The sequence below is a fragment of the Leuciscus leuciscus genome (genome assembly GCF_965113295.1).
Source record: "Leuciscus leuciscus genome assembly, chromosome: 2".
NCBI lineage: Eukaryota > Metazoa > Chordata > Actinopteri > Cypriniformes > Leuciscidae > Leuciscus > Leuciscus leuciscus.
This window is the reverse complement of record NC_138726.1, coordinates 45,863,926-45,880,716: the sequence shown is the minus strand read 5'-3', so window position 1 is coordinate 45,880,716 and position 16,791 is coordinate 45,863,926. Positions and strand designations below refer to the sequence as shown.

Here is a 16,791-nt window from a genome sequence, read left to right as displayed (position 1 = left end):
AGATCAGCAACAATGAAAATGATTTGAAATGACATTATATAAACAAGCACCGGTTTGGTGATTGTGGTGATTTTCTCCATCACAAGAGCAGCTCCTCTAAATTCAGAGTGGCTTAGATTAATTGAATGTTTGTGGTCTGGTTATCGCATACTTGTAGTGAAGACCACCACCTACGGTTCAATAAAGTAAACCACAGCCTGTCATTGTGTGTGGAATGCTAAAGGATTGGCATGCTTTTGCATTAGCGCCCTCTAGAGTTCCTTTTATGTTTCTCTTTGTCTCCTGTTCATCTCTTTTCTCCATAGAAGGTTCTTGTCTTATTTGCTAAAGACTTAGTAATGACAGTGCAGACGACAGAGAGTTCACACATCTAACCTCTCTCTTGTTTGAACGTGAGCCCAATGTTTATTTGATTCTTATCTGGATCCAAAACAGCATTAAGGTTTCTATCTGCTTTGACAGTCTCATTCATCTGCTCTAATTAAATAAAATGTTCTCTCTCTCAACCATCAGGAATACTGATCTAGTCGGATAAGAGAGAAGATTTGTCTCAGAATTCGCTGAGCCCGTTGGGCTCTTGTCTCCAGCATCTGTCTCAGACTTTGTTAGTCAGACTGTTTCTTTGGTGTTTTTTTTACGTATATTTGTTTAATATTCTCTCTCTTACTTTTCCCCAACTCCAGGTATCTCAATGCCTATCCCAGTGATCGGACTGCGCAACAGAGATAAGGTCCTTATAAACGACAACTGTGCTCTGAACGAGGAACGTTTCATACTGGTTGGCTCTTTTGTTGCTTTCTTCATTCCTCTGGTCATCATGGTGGTCACGTATTGTCTTACTGTCCAAGCACTTCAGCGTCAGGCCACAGTCTTCCTCTACGAGGGCAAAGCCTCTTCTCAGCAGCCATTGCAGCCTCCAGCTCCACCCACTTCCCAGTTGGAGCCGTCGTCGGCTCCATCACGTCGCAGCAGTCTGAACTGTCTACGGATCAGCAACAGCGATGGAAACGCGCTCGGTCTGACCGTGCCCCCTGACACCATTTCAATAATCCCAAGTTCAGAAGCGCCGTCTCAAATGAATTCGCCCGCTGGACGGGACCCGGGTGGAGCCCGCGGGCGGCGAGGCATGATGCAGGCCATCAAGAACGAGCGGCGAGCATCCAAAGTGTTGGGTGTAGTGTTCTTCCTCTTCCTTTTCATGTGGTGTCCCTTTTTCATCACTAACGTTCTATATGTCCTCTGCCGTGGAGCCTGTAACGAGCCTCTGCTCATGGAACTGCTCAATGTGTTCGTTTGGGTGGGTTACATCTCATCAGGTGTCAACCCTTTAGTGTACACTTTGTTTAACAAGACCTACCGAAGGGCATTTTCAAGCTACTTGCACTGCCAGTACAAACAGGTGGGGCTTAAACCCATCACTATACACGTTCCTTGTCCATCCCATGCTGTCACGCCTATCGTGATCTGCGAAAAAGTTTCGATTGACGGGAACAGTAACTGTCGCAATGGGAACGGGAATGGAATCCGAAATCTGGAGCCCCATGACATGGACACTGACCCCGGACTGGAGCTGAAACTGGGAATATCAGAGCTCTCCATCAGCAGCGGTCACAGTCACACAGAACACACCAGCAGTGTCTGAAAAATATCTTTTAGTTTGATGTGAAAAATAGGACAGGTGTGACAGAGCTCCAAGTGATGCTTAGATCTAGAGATGTCATACTTACAAGAACTTGTAACTCTCATCGACTGTATCACAGCATAGAATGTATGCTGAGTTAGCTACAGAAACAATAATCTGACCAAGGTTGGAAAAGGGAGATGTAATGTAATGTGTGCGTGCGTGCGTGTGTGTGTGTGTGTGTGTGTGTGTGTGTGCGTGCGTGCGTGCGTGCGTGTGTGTTAACAGGTTCAGATGTTTGAATGCCATTAAGTACTGCATGAGCACCCGGTCTCTTACTAAAGCAGCACTGGACATTATGAGACAGCAGTTCGTGTAAGATAGAGTCATAGCATCCTCATGTGGTCAGTTGAATAATTACAAACAGACCTAGTGTGAATCCAAAAAAGAGTAACTGTGTCATCCAAGCTAGTTGCATTACAATATAGATGATAAATACATTTGCAAGTCAGATAATTGTTTGTGTAACTTGTAAACACCTCCAGTACGATATGCTGAATTATTTGAGTGGCAGTAAAACGATTATACAGTTGGGGGTCACATCTTATTTCCTGGCCTAACAATACAGAGGAAAGGACTGCAAACCACCTCTCACAGTGACCTTTAACAAACCAGACCTAACAGAACAATGGGGTGAAAGTCATATGCCAAATTTACACTGGAAAGGTGGCACAGAAGCGCTTTTGAAGTGGTGGTTCGGTGTCTTTACACAAACTGTTTAATGCTGCTCAGAGGGGGAATACATCTATTTACACAGCAATTTCAATAGTATACATTTATAGTTGGGGCTAAGGTGGGTCAGAGCAGGCAAAATTTTGTCTGGCTTTTATACAGCATTACGTCTTTACACAGAATTTTGAGCAGGCATTGAGCAGCCTTAAATCAGTTGTGCAAAGATGCCTATACTTAACATAAAACTTTGATCAAGAATTTCAATTTGCATCTTTAATGCTAAAATGTAATGCAGTTTGAGCTTTAGTCCAGTCCAAACTGCTTCTTAATGATTTTTTTTCAGCAGGTATTAAAGTGATTTGCCCCTAGCTCTGGGGAACACTCTGTCCTGTGAATGTAAGGTTAGTTGTGTGCTGCCTCAAGTGGTCATGACAGAATGAGAGAAGCAGCAAAAGTGCACAACAGACAAGAGTACTAAAACAATTTACTTTTTTTATGAATGAACTCTCCATGACAACAGATATTGGTCAGTAAGACCAAAAATGCTCAGTCTAGGGACATATAATGTATAAAGCTGTACATTTTTGCTGTTTTCCTGTGTAGAACCTTAGAATTTCTCCTGTATCACCTGCCCTTGTTCAAACTCCCATGTTTATACCATAGCCTGTAAATGTTTTACCAGATCCTCTTTTTATCTTTTTTTTTTTTTTTTTTTTTTTTTTTTTTAAACATCCTCACATTGTTATCATTTGGTGAAGCTGCTATTTATTTAATAAAAAAAAACTATTATCATTCATTCTGCAGTACACCTCACTGTGGTTGTCATTGTGTTTGTAAAGTTTTGTAGATGTAGGCTACACATATCTTCAAGAGTTTGGGTACATCTACCTACAATGGAATCAAATAGATTCCAGGACCATGGACAGCGCATCAGTGGGCGGGACATCTTTACATCTTAAACACAATTACATATTTAAAATCGTTTGGTGGAAATGACATCTATAAGCCAACTGTTTAGATATTTTACCTCCGACTAGAAAAAAACGATTTATCTTATACACACAGTTTAAGTACTATGAACTAGCATGGAATTAATGTCAGTAAATTATATAATGTTAATACCTCTTTTATAAACTCTTAAAATGAGTTTGGTGTAAACTGCTGACAATAACACAGGTTGTAAAATTAAAAGCCACACGATGACGTAAAGTTAATCAAAATTGTGCTTAAATACAAGTATTGCCTTGGTATATGTGTATATTCATTTATAAATATTATATACATGTTTACTTCTAAAATATTTTACAGAAAATGTACGTCTTTGGAATAAATATGTATTATATGTAGGCTATTATATGTATATATATATATATATATATATATATATATATATATATATATATATATATATATATATATATATACTTAACGGTGCTGCCATCTACTGATAGAAATACAAATGTACGGAATAAGAAACAAATTATGCATAGGCCTACTCTGTGCTCAAATTTCCACAATTTGAATTTACACAGTAATTTACAAAAATATATTCCTAACATCCCCGCAGTGGGGACATTTCTGTTTAGAAAAGCCCATTAATTTGTCTTTACCTGTTTGTGCTTATAATGGGTTCAACCGTAACTGGCATTTATCAGACAACAGTACATAATGGAACTACGCAATGTAGTCTTATTGGACCGTCCTCACTGTTATTTTGTAAAGATTTCTGAGGTAAAATGCTATTTTTTTTTCTCTCTCTCTCTCTCTCTCTCTGCTGCTCCAGTCGGTCCTTATTTTGGTGGGAGGTGGTCAAGGCTAGAGTCTGCGCATGCGCGCAGGGCAGCATTTATCTTGCTCTAGCAGAAGACTCGACGCTGTCAAGGAAACGCGCACGCTGGGCACATCGTTCCGAGATTTACAAACAACTGAACCTGTCTCGCGCACCGTTATTCATATTAGCCGTTGCAGATAATAGCCGTTGAGCGACGCATGCGATGTAACAATACAGTGGGAGAGAAACATACGGACCGAAATCAGAGAGACGCCGCGCCAGTTCTTGATATACACAGGTAAACGGTCTTTTAATCGGTTTTGCATCTCTCATGGGCTTGGACAAAGCTGAGCTGCTAACGCTAACATCGCGCGCAAGTGCTCTGTTTTGATCACGTAAAAAGGCTGTGGTGTGTTTTGTTATGTGTGTTATTGCTGTAACGAGGATTAATGTAATACCGTGAAAATATTCGTGACATGGAGTGGGCATTTTATTATTATTTGCTTTGGCTAGAAATCATGTGCTACTAACAAATAAAATATGTTGTCAATTGAGACAGGAACTGCGACGGTATAACTGTTACATCCATATTTTTGTTTACATAATTTATAATAGGTCGATCTAGTTTGCCTAAGGGCTTGCTGTCTCCAGAATATGTATGTGTGTGTAACGTGAGTGATATTTCTTGCATTAATCTACAATAACAAAACTATGATAATTATAACTTTGATAAAACACAAAAATAATGGGTTATCTTCATTTTTTCTTTGTTTGTTTTCTGTCCACCCAAAGTCTGTCCATCTTTTCATACAAGTATTCTCTCAGTTTTCAGACTCCTCAGTCTCAATTAGGGCCTACCTGGTTTTGAGTAAATGTTGGACCCTGCACTTTGAGCTCTTTTCCAACATTTGTTGCCTATATATGTTGCATTTCTTATGAGCCTAAATATTTGGTTGGCATCATTTATTAAAATAAAAAAATAATCTTAACGTTATTATTATTTTTTTTATTATTGTTATGTACAAGTGAAAACATCTCCAGGGCCCCAAAAACTGCCCCAGACTCAGAGGGTGTCAATTTGATCATGTTAGCCCAAGTAAATGATTTGTGTCCACTGTCTAGCGTTCTCACCAACTTTGAAACGCCCCCCTTGATTGTGACTGTCATGAGCCGGAATGGATCTGTTTACTTGAACTTTAGCATTGATGTCAATTCGGTAAATGTACTGAATGGACATGTTCACAAGTCTTTAACGTCCAACAAGTCAAGTCTCAACTCAAGTTTCTGTTTAGCTGAAATGTACTGCCTGTATTTGTACAGCAGGCCACCTCTCTGCTTTGTTGTGTGCAAATGCGTTTGTGTGCAATGCCTATTTAAAAGTGCTGTTTACTGCTATTTTGCCTTTGCCTTTTGTTACCCTACACCAAAAAAAGAAAATGCAAGCATGGCCTGTCTTTTGAGCCCATCGAAAAAGGGCTTTCTAGGTCACACTACATATCAGGATACTAGACAGCTGGACTAAACCAGTGCCTGTCTCATTTTCTCTCTTTTATTCACTTCAGTTGTCAATATGAGTTGGTACTTCTTTAAATCATTTGTTTCCGGTTTTGTGAGCAAACCCAAAAACACACAGACATGCACATTGCACACGCACAGTCTGTTTTACCAGCATGCTTGCTTACTCAGTAATTTCAGGCAGCAGTAGGGCATGATCGATGCTATGTCGTTGTAGTTACTTCACATGGGTGTCACGGTGGTCATCATTGATGTTGTGAATCAATCCACTTCTGTACAATGTCATCAATCTCAGACTGCTGGTCTGGCTGTAGACTTGCTGTGGTAGTCGGTGTTAAACAGTGTTCGACCGTACACCGATTACATTACTTGCCCATCGCTGCACCGCCCCCACTGACGTTTTGCTTTTTTATAGAAATATAAACCATTTAGTACTTTGGACAAAGGACACTACAATTACACTATAAACTAAAAGGACCCTATTTTAACGATCTTAGTCTTCAGTCTAAGTCTAAAGCGCACGGTGCAAGTTCACTTTTGCTAGTTTAACAACAGGAAAAATGGTCGGTGTGCCCGGCGCATGGTCTAAAAGGGTTTTCCCTATTCTCTTAAAGGGTAACTAAACCCTAAACCAACTTTTTTTAGTTAATGATCTGTAAGAATGGAGCTTTATTAGTGCTGTTCATTGATTCGAGTAACTTTTTTGACATTTGGGTATAAAGTGTTTTAATTCTACAATATATGGTGTAAAAACGTCTGAGTGCTGCCCTCTTCAGGTTGAACGGTGGCTACTGAAGTTGAATTTTCCTATTGGATGTTTGCGGTACTGCGTGATGTAAGCGGTACTACGTGACGTAAGCAGGTTCCAGGTCACCACGCCCCTGGTACGAGCTCACCACGCCCTTGGTTTGAGCTAGCGTAGATTTATCTGTATTTAGTACAGTGGTCAGGAGGGTACGTAGGTGTAGTGTTGCTGGTTGCAACAGCACTGCTGGACTGCATAGCTTTCCAGCAGACTTGGAAATTAGGCGCCAGTGGTTGCATGCACTTGGCCTGGAAGACCGTGAGTGTGAAACCTGCATTTTACTCGGGATTGCTTCTCCAACCCAATAGAGGTGGAAATGGGCTTCTCCACACAGCTCGCGCTGAAAAGCGACGCAGTGCCAAACGCTGCTCCTCCTGCATGGACTCCACCACCGCAGCAGCGTCTTGATGTGAGTGATCATATATATTTTAATCACAATTTATGTTAATCCTCTGGGGTCGACAAACGCGCCAGCGCATTTTGCTGGATTTTTTCACATAGCGGCAAAATATGAAAATGCCTACAGAGAGCGCGCGCTATTGACATCAACTCGATAAAACTCATCACAGATGCATGTACTTTACGTCGTCTTACGACCCTGTGAGTCACTCTCCATTTTAGAGAGTCTGACAGCAGGTCTCAGGTGCACGCCCCCCCGCTCACGGTTCGTCCCCTCTATCTCCGCTGGGGTCTGCCCACTTTTCTAGCATTTTTCAAATATTGCCGGTGGGTGGAGTCAGGCTCTGACCAGGGGTTTAGTTACCCTTTAATGAGTAATGGGTGTCTGTGTTGGGTGTAACTTGAAATAAACCAATCAGAGTCTCACCGCTGAAACTAGCAAAAAACACTTGCCTGGCTCCGCATTGCACCGGATGTGGCGGAGAACCTGCGCAATATCTTGTAATTGACAAATATCTTATCTTGTATAATGTGCGGCCAGTGCTCCCTATACACAGAGTATGCGTGATCACGAATTCAAAAGCTAAAGTGAAAAGCAAGCGATTAGTCGATTAGTTGTCCATCAACCAAGTTGGTTATCGAAAACACCCAATTTATTTATTTATAAAAAAAAATTTTTTTTTAAAACTCAGCATAACAAATTTTGTAACAAACATGCTGTCTTCAGTAATGCATTTCAAGACGGTTATTGTCCGATTTCAAATTGCATGCTGTGAACAATGTTTGTTTTTTTGCATCTTATTCCATAAATCTTTCCATGTGTTTTTTTTTTTTTGTTGTTTTTTTGGGAGGACTATGATTTTTGGACAAGTTTTGTGCAATGACCCTGAATCGGCCTAATTATGTAGCACGTTTGGGACCTTGTCAACTAGTCATTTAGACAGCACCAACTAGCTGATTTAGATAATGCTTAGTTTTGCACATTCCTAATTTGTCCTTAAATTCCTTATCCTCAGTTTCACAGACAAGGCTTAACTGGAAGCAACTTGAACAGGAATTTCTTAAAATATGTCAGTGGGTGGGTGCCATTTGTTTTGTCTCAAGATGCAAACCAGTAATCTTTTTATAAGGCACATTTATAAAGGTACTTAAATGTCCTAAACGTAGGCCTAATCCTGACTTAATTTAAACCTTGTATGTGAAACCGGGCATCTCTATGTAATTGAAGTTGAAAAAAAAGAAAAGAAACAAGTAGGCCTACATGGGTGAATCGTTCACAACAACATTCTTTTAAAGAAAAATAGATGAAATTGCATTCATTTTAATTTCATGCTGACTTTAAGTTTTTGTTTGAATATCAAACTGAAGTAATCATTCTTTTGGGTCTTCTCTGGGCTGAAGGTTTCGTCCATCTCCATTCAGCCCACAGCCATATTTCACTCTCCAGTTAGCCCACCGCCTTCTCTCCAAACACCCCAGTTTATTTTTCCTGTTTGCCTGCCCCCTTTACACAGATGAAGGGATCCATCCATGTCCTAATAAATCTGGAACTTCAGATACAAAGCAGGTCACAGATCAGAGCAGTCCTCAAAGCACTGGCTCCAGGGAGTGACCCCTTTTGCTCCAAAGCCTTATCCAGCCAGGGGTTCATGCACAGGGACTCCAGCTAGGTCACATGGTGTCCTGGCTGATTTGTTCCGATTGTGCTGAATGTAGCACATTTAATTGTGTGTGACGGAGTGAGAAGAGTTCATGGGAGAGAAACAGAGAGCTTACCCTCAAGCCCATCCCAGTTTAACAAATGAACTCTTATTTAATGCTAAAGTTTGGGCTTTAGGGACCTTTTTTTCATCTAACATTAGGCTACAGCTTATATGATGGCTTAACATTAGGATACAGCACATGTAAATTATTCTCAGTTTTCAGACTCCTCATTCTGAATTAGGGCCTACCTGGTTTTGAGTAAATGTAAATGTTGGACCCTGCGCTTTGAGCTCTTTACCAACATTTGTAGCCTATATATGTTGCATTTCTTATGAGCCTAAATATTCGGTTGGCATCATTTCTGAATAAAAATAATAATAATAATCTCAACATCATTTTTTTTTTTTCAACTGTTAAAACATCTCCAGGGCCCCAAAAACTGTCCCAGACTCTGCAGAGTGTGTCGATGTTATCATGTTTATGTTTAAAAAATGTGACCAGTGTATAGGCTGTCCCTATTGCTAAATCATACACAACCACATCACATAGGCTAGATCTATGAATAATATTAGCGGTGGCTACAACCCTACAGTGTGTGCATGCACTGACACACAAACAAATACTCTGTTGTTTTTGTTGAAAGGAATGGCTGTGTTGTTCTCTGCTTTTCACCAAATCATTTGCACACTCGTCTTTTTAACTTTTTCTTGTTTTTCTATCCGAAACTATAGTAACATTGAAACCGTACTCGCATAGTGTATGCCCGCCTTTAGTCAACTTACTGAAATAAATGTAAGTTTAACTGAAAATAAATAAACTAAAACTGAAATAAAAATAAATTTAACCATATTTAAAAACAAAACTAATAAAAATGACAAAAGCACATGAAAATGTAAACATGAAAAAATATTAATAAAAACTACAATAGAAGGTCAAATATAAATAAAACTAAAATAACACTAGTCGGAAGTCATTGACCTTGGAGGGAATAATGTGCATTTTGTTCTGTCTGTCTTTCTGTCTGTCTAACTCTCTTGTCTGTCGAAGTGTTTGGCTTCTGCTCTTCTCTCCTCTTTTTTTTTGATCAAGCAACAATCGGGGGCATGAAAGGAAACCATGGCAACACTTCCTCTCAGTCTGCACTAATGACACTCTTGTTCTGTGTTCCGAACGGCACTGAATATTTAGGATAAGGGAACAGAATGCAGAATGTAATCGTATTTCCTTGAAGGTTTTTTTTATTTATTTTTTAAGGCTTTGGTTGAGGGTTGATCAGCATGGCTCACAGAGAGCATTGTGGAAGTCAGTGGAAAAGGGGAGTAGGGGGCTCTGGAATCTGAGCAGCACAAACACGTCTGCTCATCAGATCGACCTGCTGTTTGTGCTCCTCTTGATTTGACATTTAAAACATAATTTCCTCCTGAAAACTGTTGCTGGGAGAAGAGAAAGGAAGCAGCAATGAGTCTGATGTTGGACAGTGTTTGTCAGTTTTGTGTATATGGTCACAAATGTAAAAGATATCCGATATAAGTTTGATATTGTTGATGTTTGTACAGTTATGTTTGCATCAGCGTCTCTCTCAAACATGTAAAATTCGAAATTTTTAAGCAATCAAACTCGGGTTCGGACCAGGCAATCGAACCAAGTGTGAAAGCATCCTTGTCAAAAATATTGTTTTTCCGATACGTAGTCTATCGATACTGAAATATCTGAAACCGTTTCAATACAAATTTTCCGCACTATTGATACACTGATAGCAGCTGCGCTTTCTCACTCATACCCGCCTTGTTTCATTCGCTCCAGGTGAATAGTGTTGTTGTTACAGAGCCTGAATTTCAGTACGAGATTGCAGGTATTGCACATTATTTAAATCATTCTGCAGCTCGCAAGTACCAAATTGAGTTATTTTATTCACGTAAACACAGTCGGTTATGTTTGTATGTCTTAAAGCAGAACTCGGCAACTCTAGCGAACTCTAGTCACTTCTTCGCTGATTTTCCCTTTTGTTGTCGCATGTTTTCCCCACGAGCTCCCCCTACAGCTGTGGGGGGGCGTATATTTCACAACAAGGTCGTAAAAACTCACTTGCGGTGGCCTCCTCCCCCTCTCTACCGCTTCTCATGTGCGTTTGTTTTGATCGGAGCAAGCCAACTGTATCGTGTGGAGCTATGTCTACCGAGGTGGGTCATCTGGTAATACATCATACATGCGTGTGTGTTTATGTCGAATTGCCGTAAAGCAATTCGTGTTTCGCGCTCGTTCTAGTTCTCGCTTCTCACGAGACTTCCAATTTCTATCTTGCCGGGACGGTAGTCCCCAAGTTGCAAGGTTGGTTTTCCGCCTGGGAACGCTGGGGGGAGCTGGGAAAGTCACCAATATCACCAGAACAGGTTGTTTAACCATCCAAATGATTTCTAGACAGTTTTATTAAGTTAAAAAAGTTACCAAGTTCTCCTTTAAGTGAACGTTTACAGTTGAGAAAGAAAACGCATGTGTAACAATAGATGCGTGCATTCGCTCTTAAAGTGACAGCAGTCTAATAAACCTGCTGCAGTCTGCTAATTATATTATTAAACAACAAAAGAAAAGATAAATCAACTGCTCTTGACTGAATAACCTTTGTAACTTTAATTTGATTAATCTGTATTTAATATTTATAATAAAGACTTTTATTCAGTTTTATTTTACATTAAATTACTTTATTCAAATTCTGTAGTATTTCTTACCTTAATACTACTGTTAGAGATTCCCCAAAATCTTAAAGCACCTTTGATTTCATTTATCTTTATTCTGTTGTACCATATTTGCATTATCGTTTGTAATTGGGTAGTTGACAAATGGCCAAGAAAAAGTACTTTTTTTGGAAAACATAACTTTTTAAGAAAAAATACATATATTTATGGAGTATGAAAACTGCAGTTTCAGAAAATAGTAGTGGTCACTCATTTTGTCAATGACTTCACATATTTTTTTCACTCAACAGTACTGTAAATGTGTCCTATGGTGTGACATTTAAAAAGTACTAAGAAATTATATTAAATAACATAAAAAATACTTGAGACAGAATTGTTAACATTATTAAAACATTATTTTCTTAAAGTGATATTTATTTTACATGAAAGTACTAATTAGAATCATTTTCACCATGGATAGATGAACCTGATAAACTTTTCCCTACGAATGTCAATAAAACTTTTTTGCCAAACTTACAAAACTGTTTGAAATTGTACCCATTTAAGAGGAGATATTATTGTAACTCCCCTAATGCCAAACTTGACTCTTTTTTTTTAAAGATATTTTAAAATAAGTATATTTTTCTGTTGTTTTATGTTTGTCACACCATAGGACAAAACGTCACACTAAAGGACAAAGATAGTCATTGCATAAAAAGAGTCCGAATATATAGTGTTTATTGTAACAATAATAAAGGAGGACATAGTTTTTTTTGTTGAAACTTTATATATTCGTCTTAAAAGCTTCTTAAGGAGGTCTTGTCCTATGGTGTGACATCTGTGTCCTATGGTGTGACAGGCCAAAGTGTCACACCAAAGGACATTTCCAGTGACATTTTCTGTCACACCAAAGGACATTTGAGCTTTTGTGGCAGTTAATAACCATGCTAACTAGCTGAACTGTTATTAGCAATTGGCATGATACATTTGCATAATATTACATAGTCTTGCTGTTAAAAATACAAATTTTAATTAAAAAATTATATTTAGGAGTGTCACACTAAAGGACAAAAAAACTTAACAATTTCAGTGGTCTGAAAACATAGTTAAATATTTGAACAATTCTGAGAGAAATACTTGCCATGTGCACTGCTCATGGGCTTCATAGGGGTCTTCAGTCACATGACCTTGAATGGGGCCTTTCAACTAAATTTAGTTGTCCATGATATTGCCCAACTTAATATCAGGTTATTGCATAACACCAAAGTACATTTTTTTCTGTGACAAACTTTATTAAATTCCTACACTTTTAGAAATGTATGTATAGGAAAAGTGATGGCCACTTAGTGAAATAGACACTTGCACAATTATGCCAGGAGTGTTCATTAAGATGTTTAAACATTATTTTCTTTATTTATAAAAGTTAATATTTATGAAATAATGTTGTCTACCGTCACACCATAGGACGATTTTGAGATTTGGCTCAAAGTTGTAAAAAAATAAAAAATAACTCGGGTATTTAAACAACAAATTCATGTAAAACAAGAAAATGTTGAACCATTTATAGTATTCTAAATGATGAAAATGTGAAATAAATTATTTTTTATCTTCTGTGATGGTGAAAAAGCCACGTCACGTCAACTACCCAATTATAGTTTATTTATATTTTATTACTGACTGTTTACTTGTCTAATGTAAATTCAATTCAGACTTTGAAATCAAGCTTCCTTGTGCTGTTTGTACGCTATTGCAACAGAATTACTTTATTGTAAAAACACATACACTGAGTGAGCAAACATGTATGTGAGATGATGATAAAAGGAATGTTTCTTGATCAGATAATTAGCATATTATAATGAGAGCTTTTCCTTCACAGAAATAAATTACACACACTATACATTACCAATTTGAAAAATTTCACTGGATTATTACAATTAATGGCAAAATGAATGTTTGGAAATGTAAACTGATATTTCCTACTGAAACACTACAGCAAAATATGTAAATACAGTGAGTACGGAAAGTATTCAGACCCCCTTACATTTTTCACTCTTTGTTATATTGCAGCCATTTGCTAAAATCATTTAAGTTTTTTTTATTATTATTATTATTGTGTACACACCCTATATTGACAGAAAAACACAGAATTGTTGACATTTTTGCACATTTATTAAAAAAGAAAAACTGAAATATCACATGGTCCTAAGTATTCAGACCCTTTGCTGTGACACTCATATATTTAACTCAGGTGCTGTCCATTTCTTCTGATCATCCTTGAGATTGTTCTACACCTTCATTTGAGTCCAGCTGTGTTTGATTATACTGATTGGACTTGATTAGGAAAGCCACACACCTGTCTATATAAGACCTTACAGCTCACAGTGCATGTCAGAGCAAATGAGAATCATGAGGTCAAAGGAACTGCCTGAAGAGCTCAGAGACACAATTGTGGCAAGGCACAGATCTGGCCAAGGTTACAAAAAAATGTCTGCTGCACTTAAGGTTCCTAAGAGCACAGTGGCCTTAAATGGAAGATGTTTGGGACGACCAGAACCCTTCCTAGAGCTGGCCGTCCGGCCAAACTGAACTATCAGGGGAGAAGAGCCTTGGTGAGAGAGGTAAAGAAGAACCCAAAGATCACTGTGGCTGAGCTCCAGAGATGCAGTCGGGAGATGGGAGAAAGTTGTAGTAACTCAACCATTACTGCAGCCATCCACCAGTCGGGGCTTTATGGCAGAGTGGCCCGACGGAAGCCTCTCCTCAGTGCAAGACACATGAAAGCACACCTGAAGGACTCCAAGATGGTGATAAACAAGATTCTCTGGTCTGATGAGACCAAGATAGAACTTTTTGGCCTTAATTCTAAGCGGTATGTGTGGAGAAAACCAGGCACTGCTCATCACCTGTCCAATACAGTCTCAACAGTGAAGCATGGTGGTGGCAGCATCATGCTGTGGGGGTGTTTTTCAGCTGCAGGGACAGGACGACTGGTTTCAATCGAGGGAAAGATGAATGCGGCCAAGTACAGGGATATCCTGGACGAAAACCTTCTCCAGAGTGCTCTGGGCCGAAGGTTCACCTTCCAACAAGACAATGACCCTAAGCACACAGCTAAAATAACGAAGGAGTGGCTTCACAACAACTCCATGACTGTTCTTGAATGGCCCAGCCAGAGCCCTGACTTAAACCCAATTGAGCATCTCTGGAGAGACCTGAAAATGGCTGTCCACCAACGTTTACCATCCAACCTGACAGAACTGGAGAGGATCTGCAAGGAGGAATGGCAGAGGATACCCAAATGAAAAACTTGTTGCATCTTTCCCAAAAAGACTCACGGCTGTATTAGATCAAAAGGGTGCTTCTACTAAATACTGAGCAAAGGGTCTGAATACTTAGGACCATGTGATATTTCAGTTTTTCTTTTTTAATAAATGTGCAAAAATGTCAACAATTCTGTGTTTTTCTGTCAATATGGGGTGCTGTGTGTACAATAATGAGGAAAAAAATGAACTTAAATGATTTTAGCAAATGGCTGCAATATAACACAGAGTGAAAAATTTAAGGGGGTCTGAATACTTTCCGTACCCACTGTAACTGGCCTAGTGGCCTAGAGTGCCTAAGACTTTTGCACAGTACTGTATATTAAACCAGTTAAAGTAATACATTTTCACAATTTTTTGGATCAAATAAATGTAGCCGCAGATGGATTGCATTTGATTGGAACCTGTTAAGAGAATGAACATCAGTGTTTGTGACTAATGATTAGGGCTGAACGATATTCTGTTTTAACATCGACATCGCGATGTGTGCATGAGCGATAGTCACATCGCCGGAACATGCGATGTGACGGGTAGTAGCACCAGAGAATGTCTAATAGGAAGAGAATTGTTACTCTCTGGTTACTTACGGTTTCTGGACTGGCTGCACGTCTCTGTCCATGCGGGGGCGCTCGCAGGCGAGTGCAGAATGAATGGAGGTCTATGGCGCTATACCTCTCAAAATCCACTTTTCTCAGGATATAATTTTTTGTCTAGTAATTTGAATGTTGTATTCGAAAGGAGATGCAAAGAAATTACACATTGCTGGGTGTTCGATTTTTTTAGAGTCACTTATTTGCTTTAAAAAGTCTTTTAAAATGTCAATGACGTCATACACATCGTACGACCAGAGATACTACTTTACGGCAGTCCTTCAGTCACTTTGGTGCTTTCGCGCTCTGCACTTACTTTTCTCTCGAGGCATCGACAACACAGCTGACACAGGTAAATGCACGTGCTAGAAGAGTTTTTGTTTTGTTTGTTTCTGGTCCCGCTTCGGATGCCACGATGCCATCAAGCGGTATCTCTGGTCGTAATCAGTCCTTCACTGACCAATCAGCGTTCATTAGCAGAATGCTAGTGTGTTATGGGCAACAACAACTCAACCTGTAAGAAATCGAAAGGACATAAGTACTCGTTCATTCAATTTTCGACCTATAACCCATGTTGAACTAGCAAAACCTACAATCAAATCTGAGATTTAGCCGTCTAGCCCCATAGACTCCCATTCATTTTGCACTCATGGGCGATCGCCCCCAGTGGAACTCTGGTGGAACTACAACCAAAATTCGGTACAATAGGACTTAATAGAGAGTTCCCAGGCTCTCCGTAGACGGGCTCTGGTAGCTCCCATGGTGTATTAAGAGAACGGTAGCACACAGTAAACACGAGTTTGTTGTATGGCTTGTTGCTGGGGTGACATGCACGTTCCGCATGCCTGCACAGTGATTGGTTCACTGTGCCGCTGCTCACCGCTCACAGCCAACATTCACTGGCAATCCTATAGCTAAAAATCATAGACAGCATATAAACTAGACACAGCGACCCCATTGGATTCAACGGAGAAAAGTGAAGTCAATTAGAAGCACTCACTTCCTGATGGTCGAGCATACTGCGCAGACTCAAACTGAGCTTGACGACGTAGATGTGACGTGAGCAACCCGTCTGTCTTCTAGTAGCTGTGCCAAGAGAAATCTGAATCATTCCCTTCCGAAACTTGCAGAGACGGAGAGTGTGAGTAGGAGGTGTCCATGAGCTAGGAGAAGGATAAACTTTTGCTAAGTATTCTGATTAATTATTTAGTCATTTTGCCTCCACGTCCCCCTGATTGCCCGCGAGCTTCTCCTCCTGTCCATACGGTAATTCTCTACTGTGCGACAGAGAGTCGCGTGGTTATGACGCAATCGTTAGCCCATTTTTACAAAAACTGCATCTACGGGGCCATAACGTAAGATACAAGGTAATGGAGCATTTTATACATTTTCGTGTTTCTTTAGAAATAAATAATGGACAAATGGTGTCTTTAAATGCCTCAGATGTAAAGTTATTCGCTGTCAAAGTGACGCCAAAATGAATGGGAGTCAATGGAATGCTAACAGCAGGTGATGGTCCGCTAATCAATGGTGGCGCCCGGGGAAGCTTCAATATTTTATGAAACATTGCCCCCCTGCTAAAAATGGGCGACGAAGAGGATCCGCCGCAAAAAAATGATGATTTTGTGCTATTTGGGACTATTTCGGCTACAAAAAGGAGGA

The 16,791-nt window shown here is 39.6% G+C and overlaps 2 protein-coding genes across 5 annotated transcripts in view; both read left to right on the top strand.

Moving 5' to 3' along the window:
* Positions 1-3,073, top strand: part of htr2cl1 (5-hydroxytryptamine (serotonin) receptor 2C, G protein-coupled-like 1) — a 100,610-nt gene extending 97,537 nt beyond the window's left edge. Inside the window, exon 5 of the mRNA XM_082149232.1 lies at positions 684-3,073. Within this exon, the coding sequence (XP_082005358.1) occupies positions 684-1,642 (959 nt within the window). The 3' untranslated portion in view covers positions 1,643-3,073. The remainder of the gene's footprint in view (positions 1-683) is intronic.
* A 1,119-nt stretch (positions 3,074-4,192) lies between these two features.
* The window catches only part of LOC309487096 (actin-binding protein WASF3), a 34,736-nt gene continuing 22,137 nt past the window's right edge, over positions 4,193-16,791 (top strand). For all 4 annotated transcript variants that reach the window (XM_082154637.1, XM_082154636.1, XM_082154634.1 and 1 more), the window contains exon 1: positions 4,193-4,422. The gene's annotated coding sequence lies outside the window, so the exon portion shown is untranslated. The remainder of the gene's footprint in view (positions 4,423-16,791) is intronic.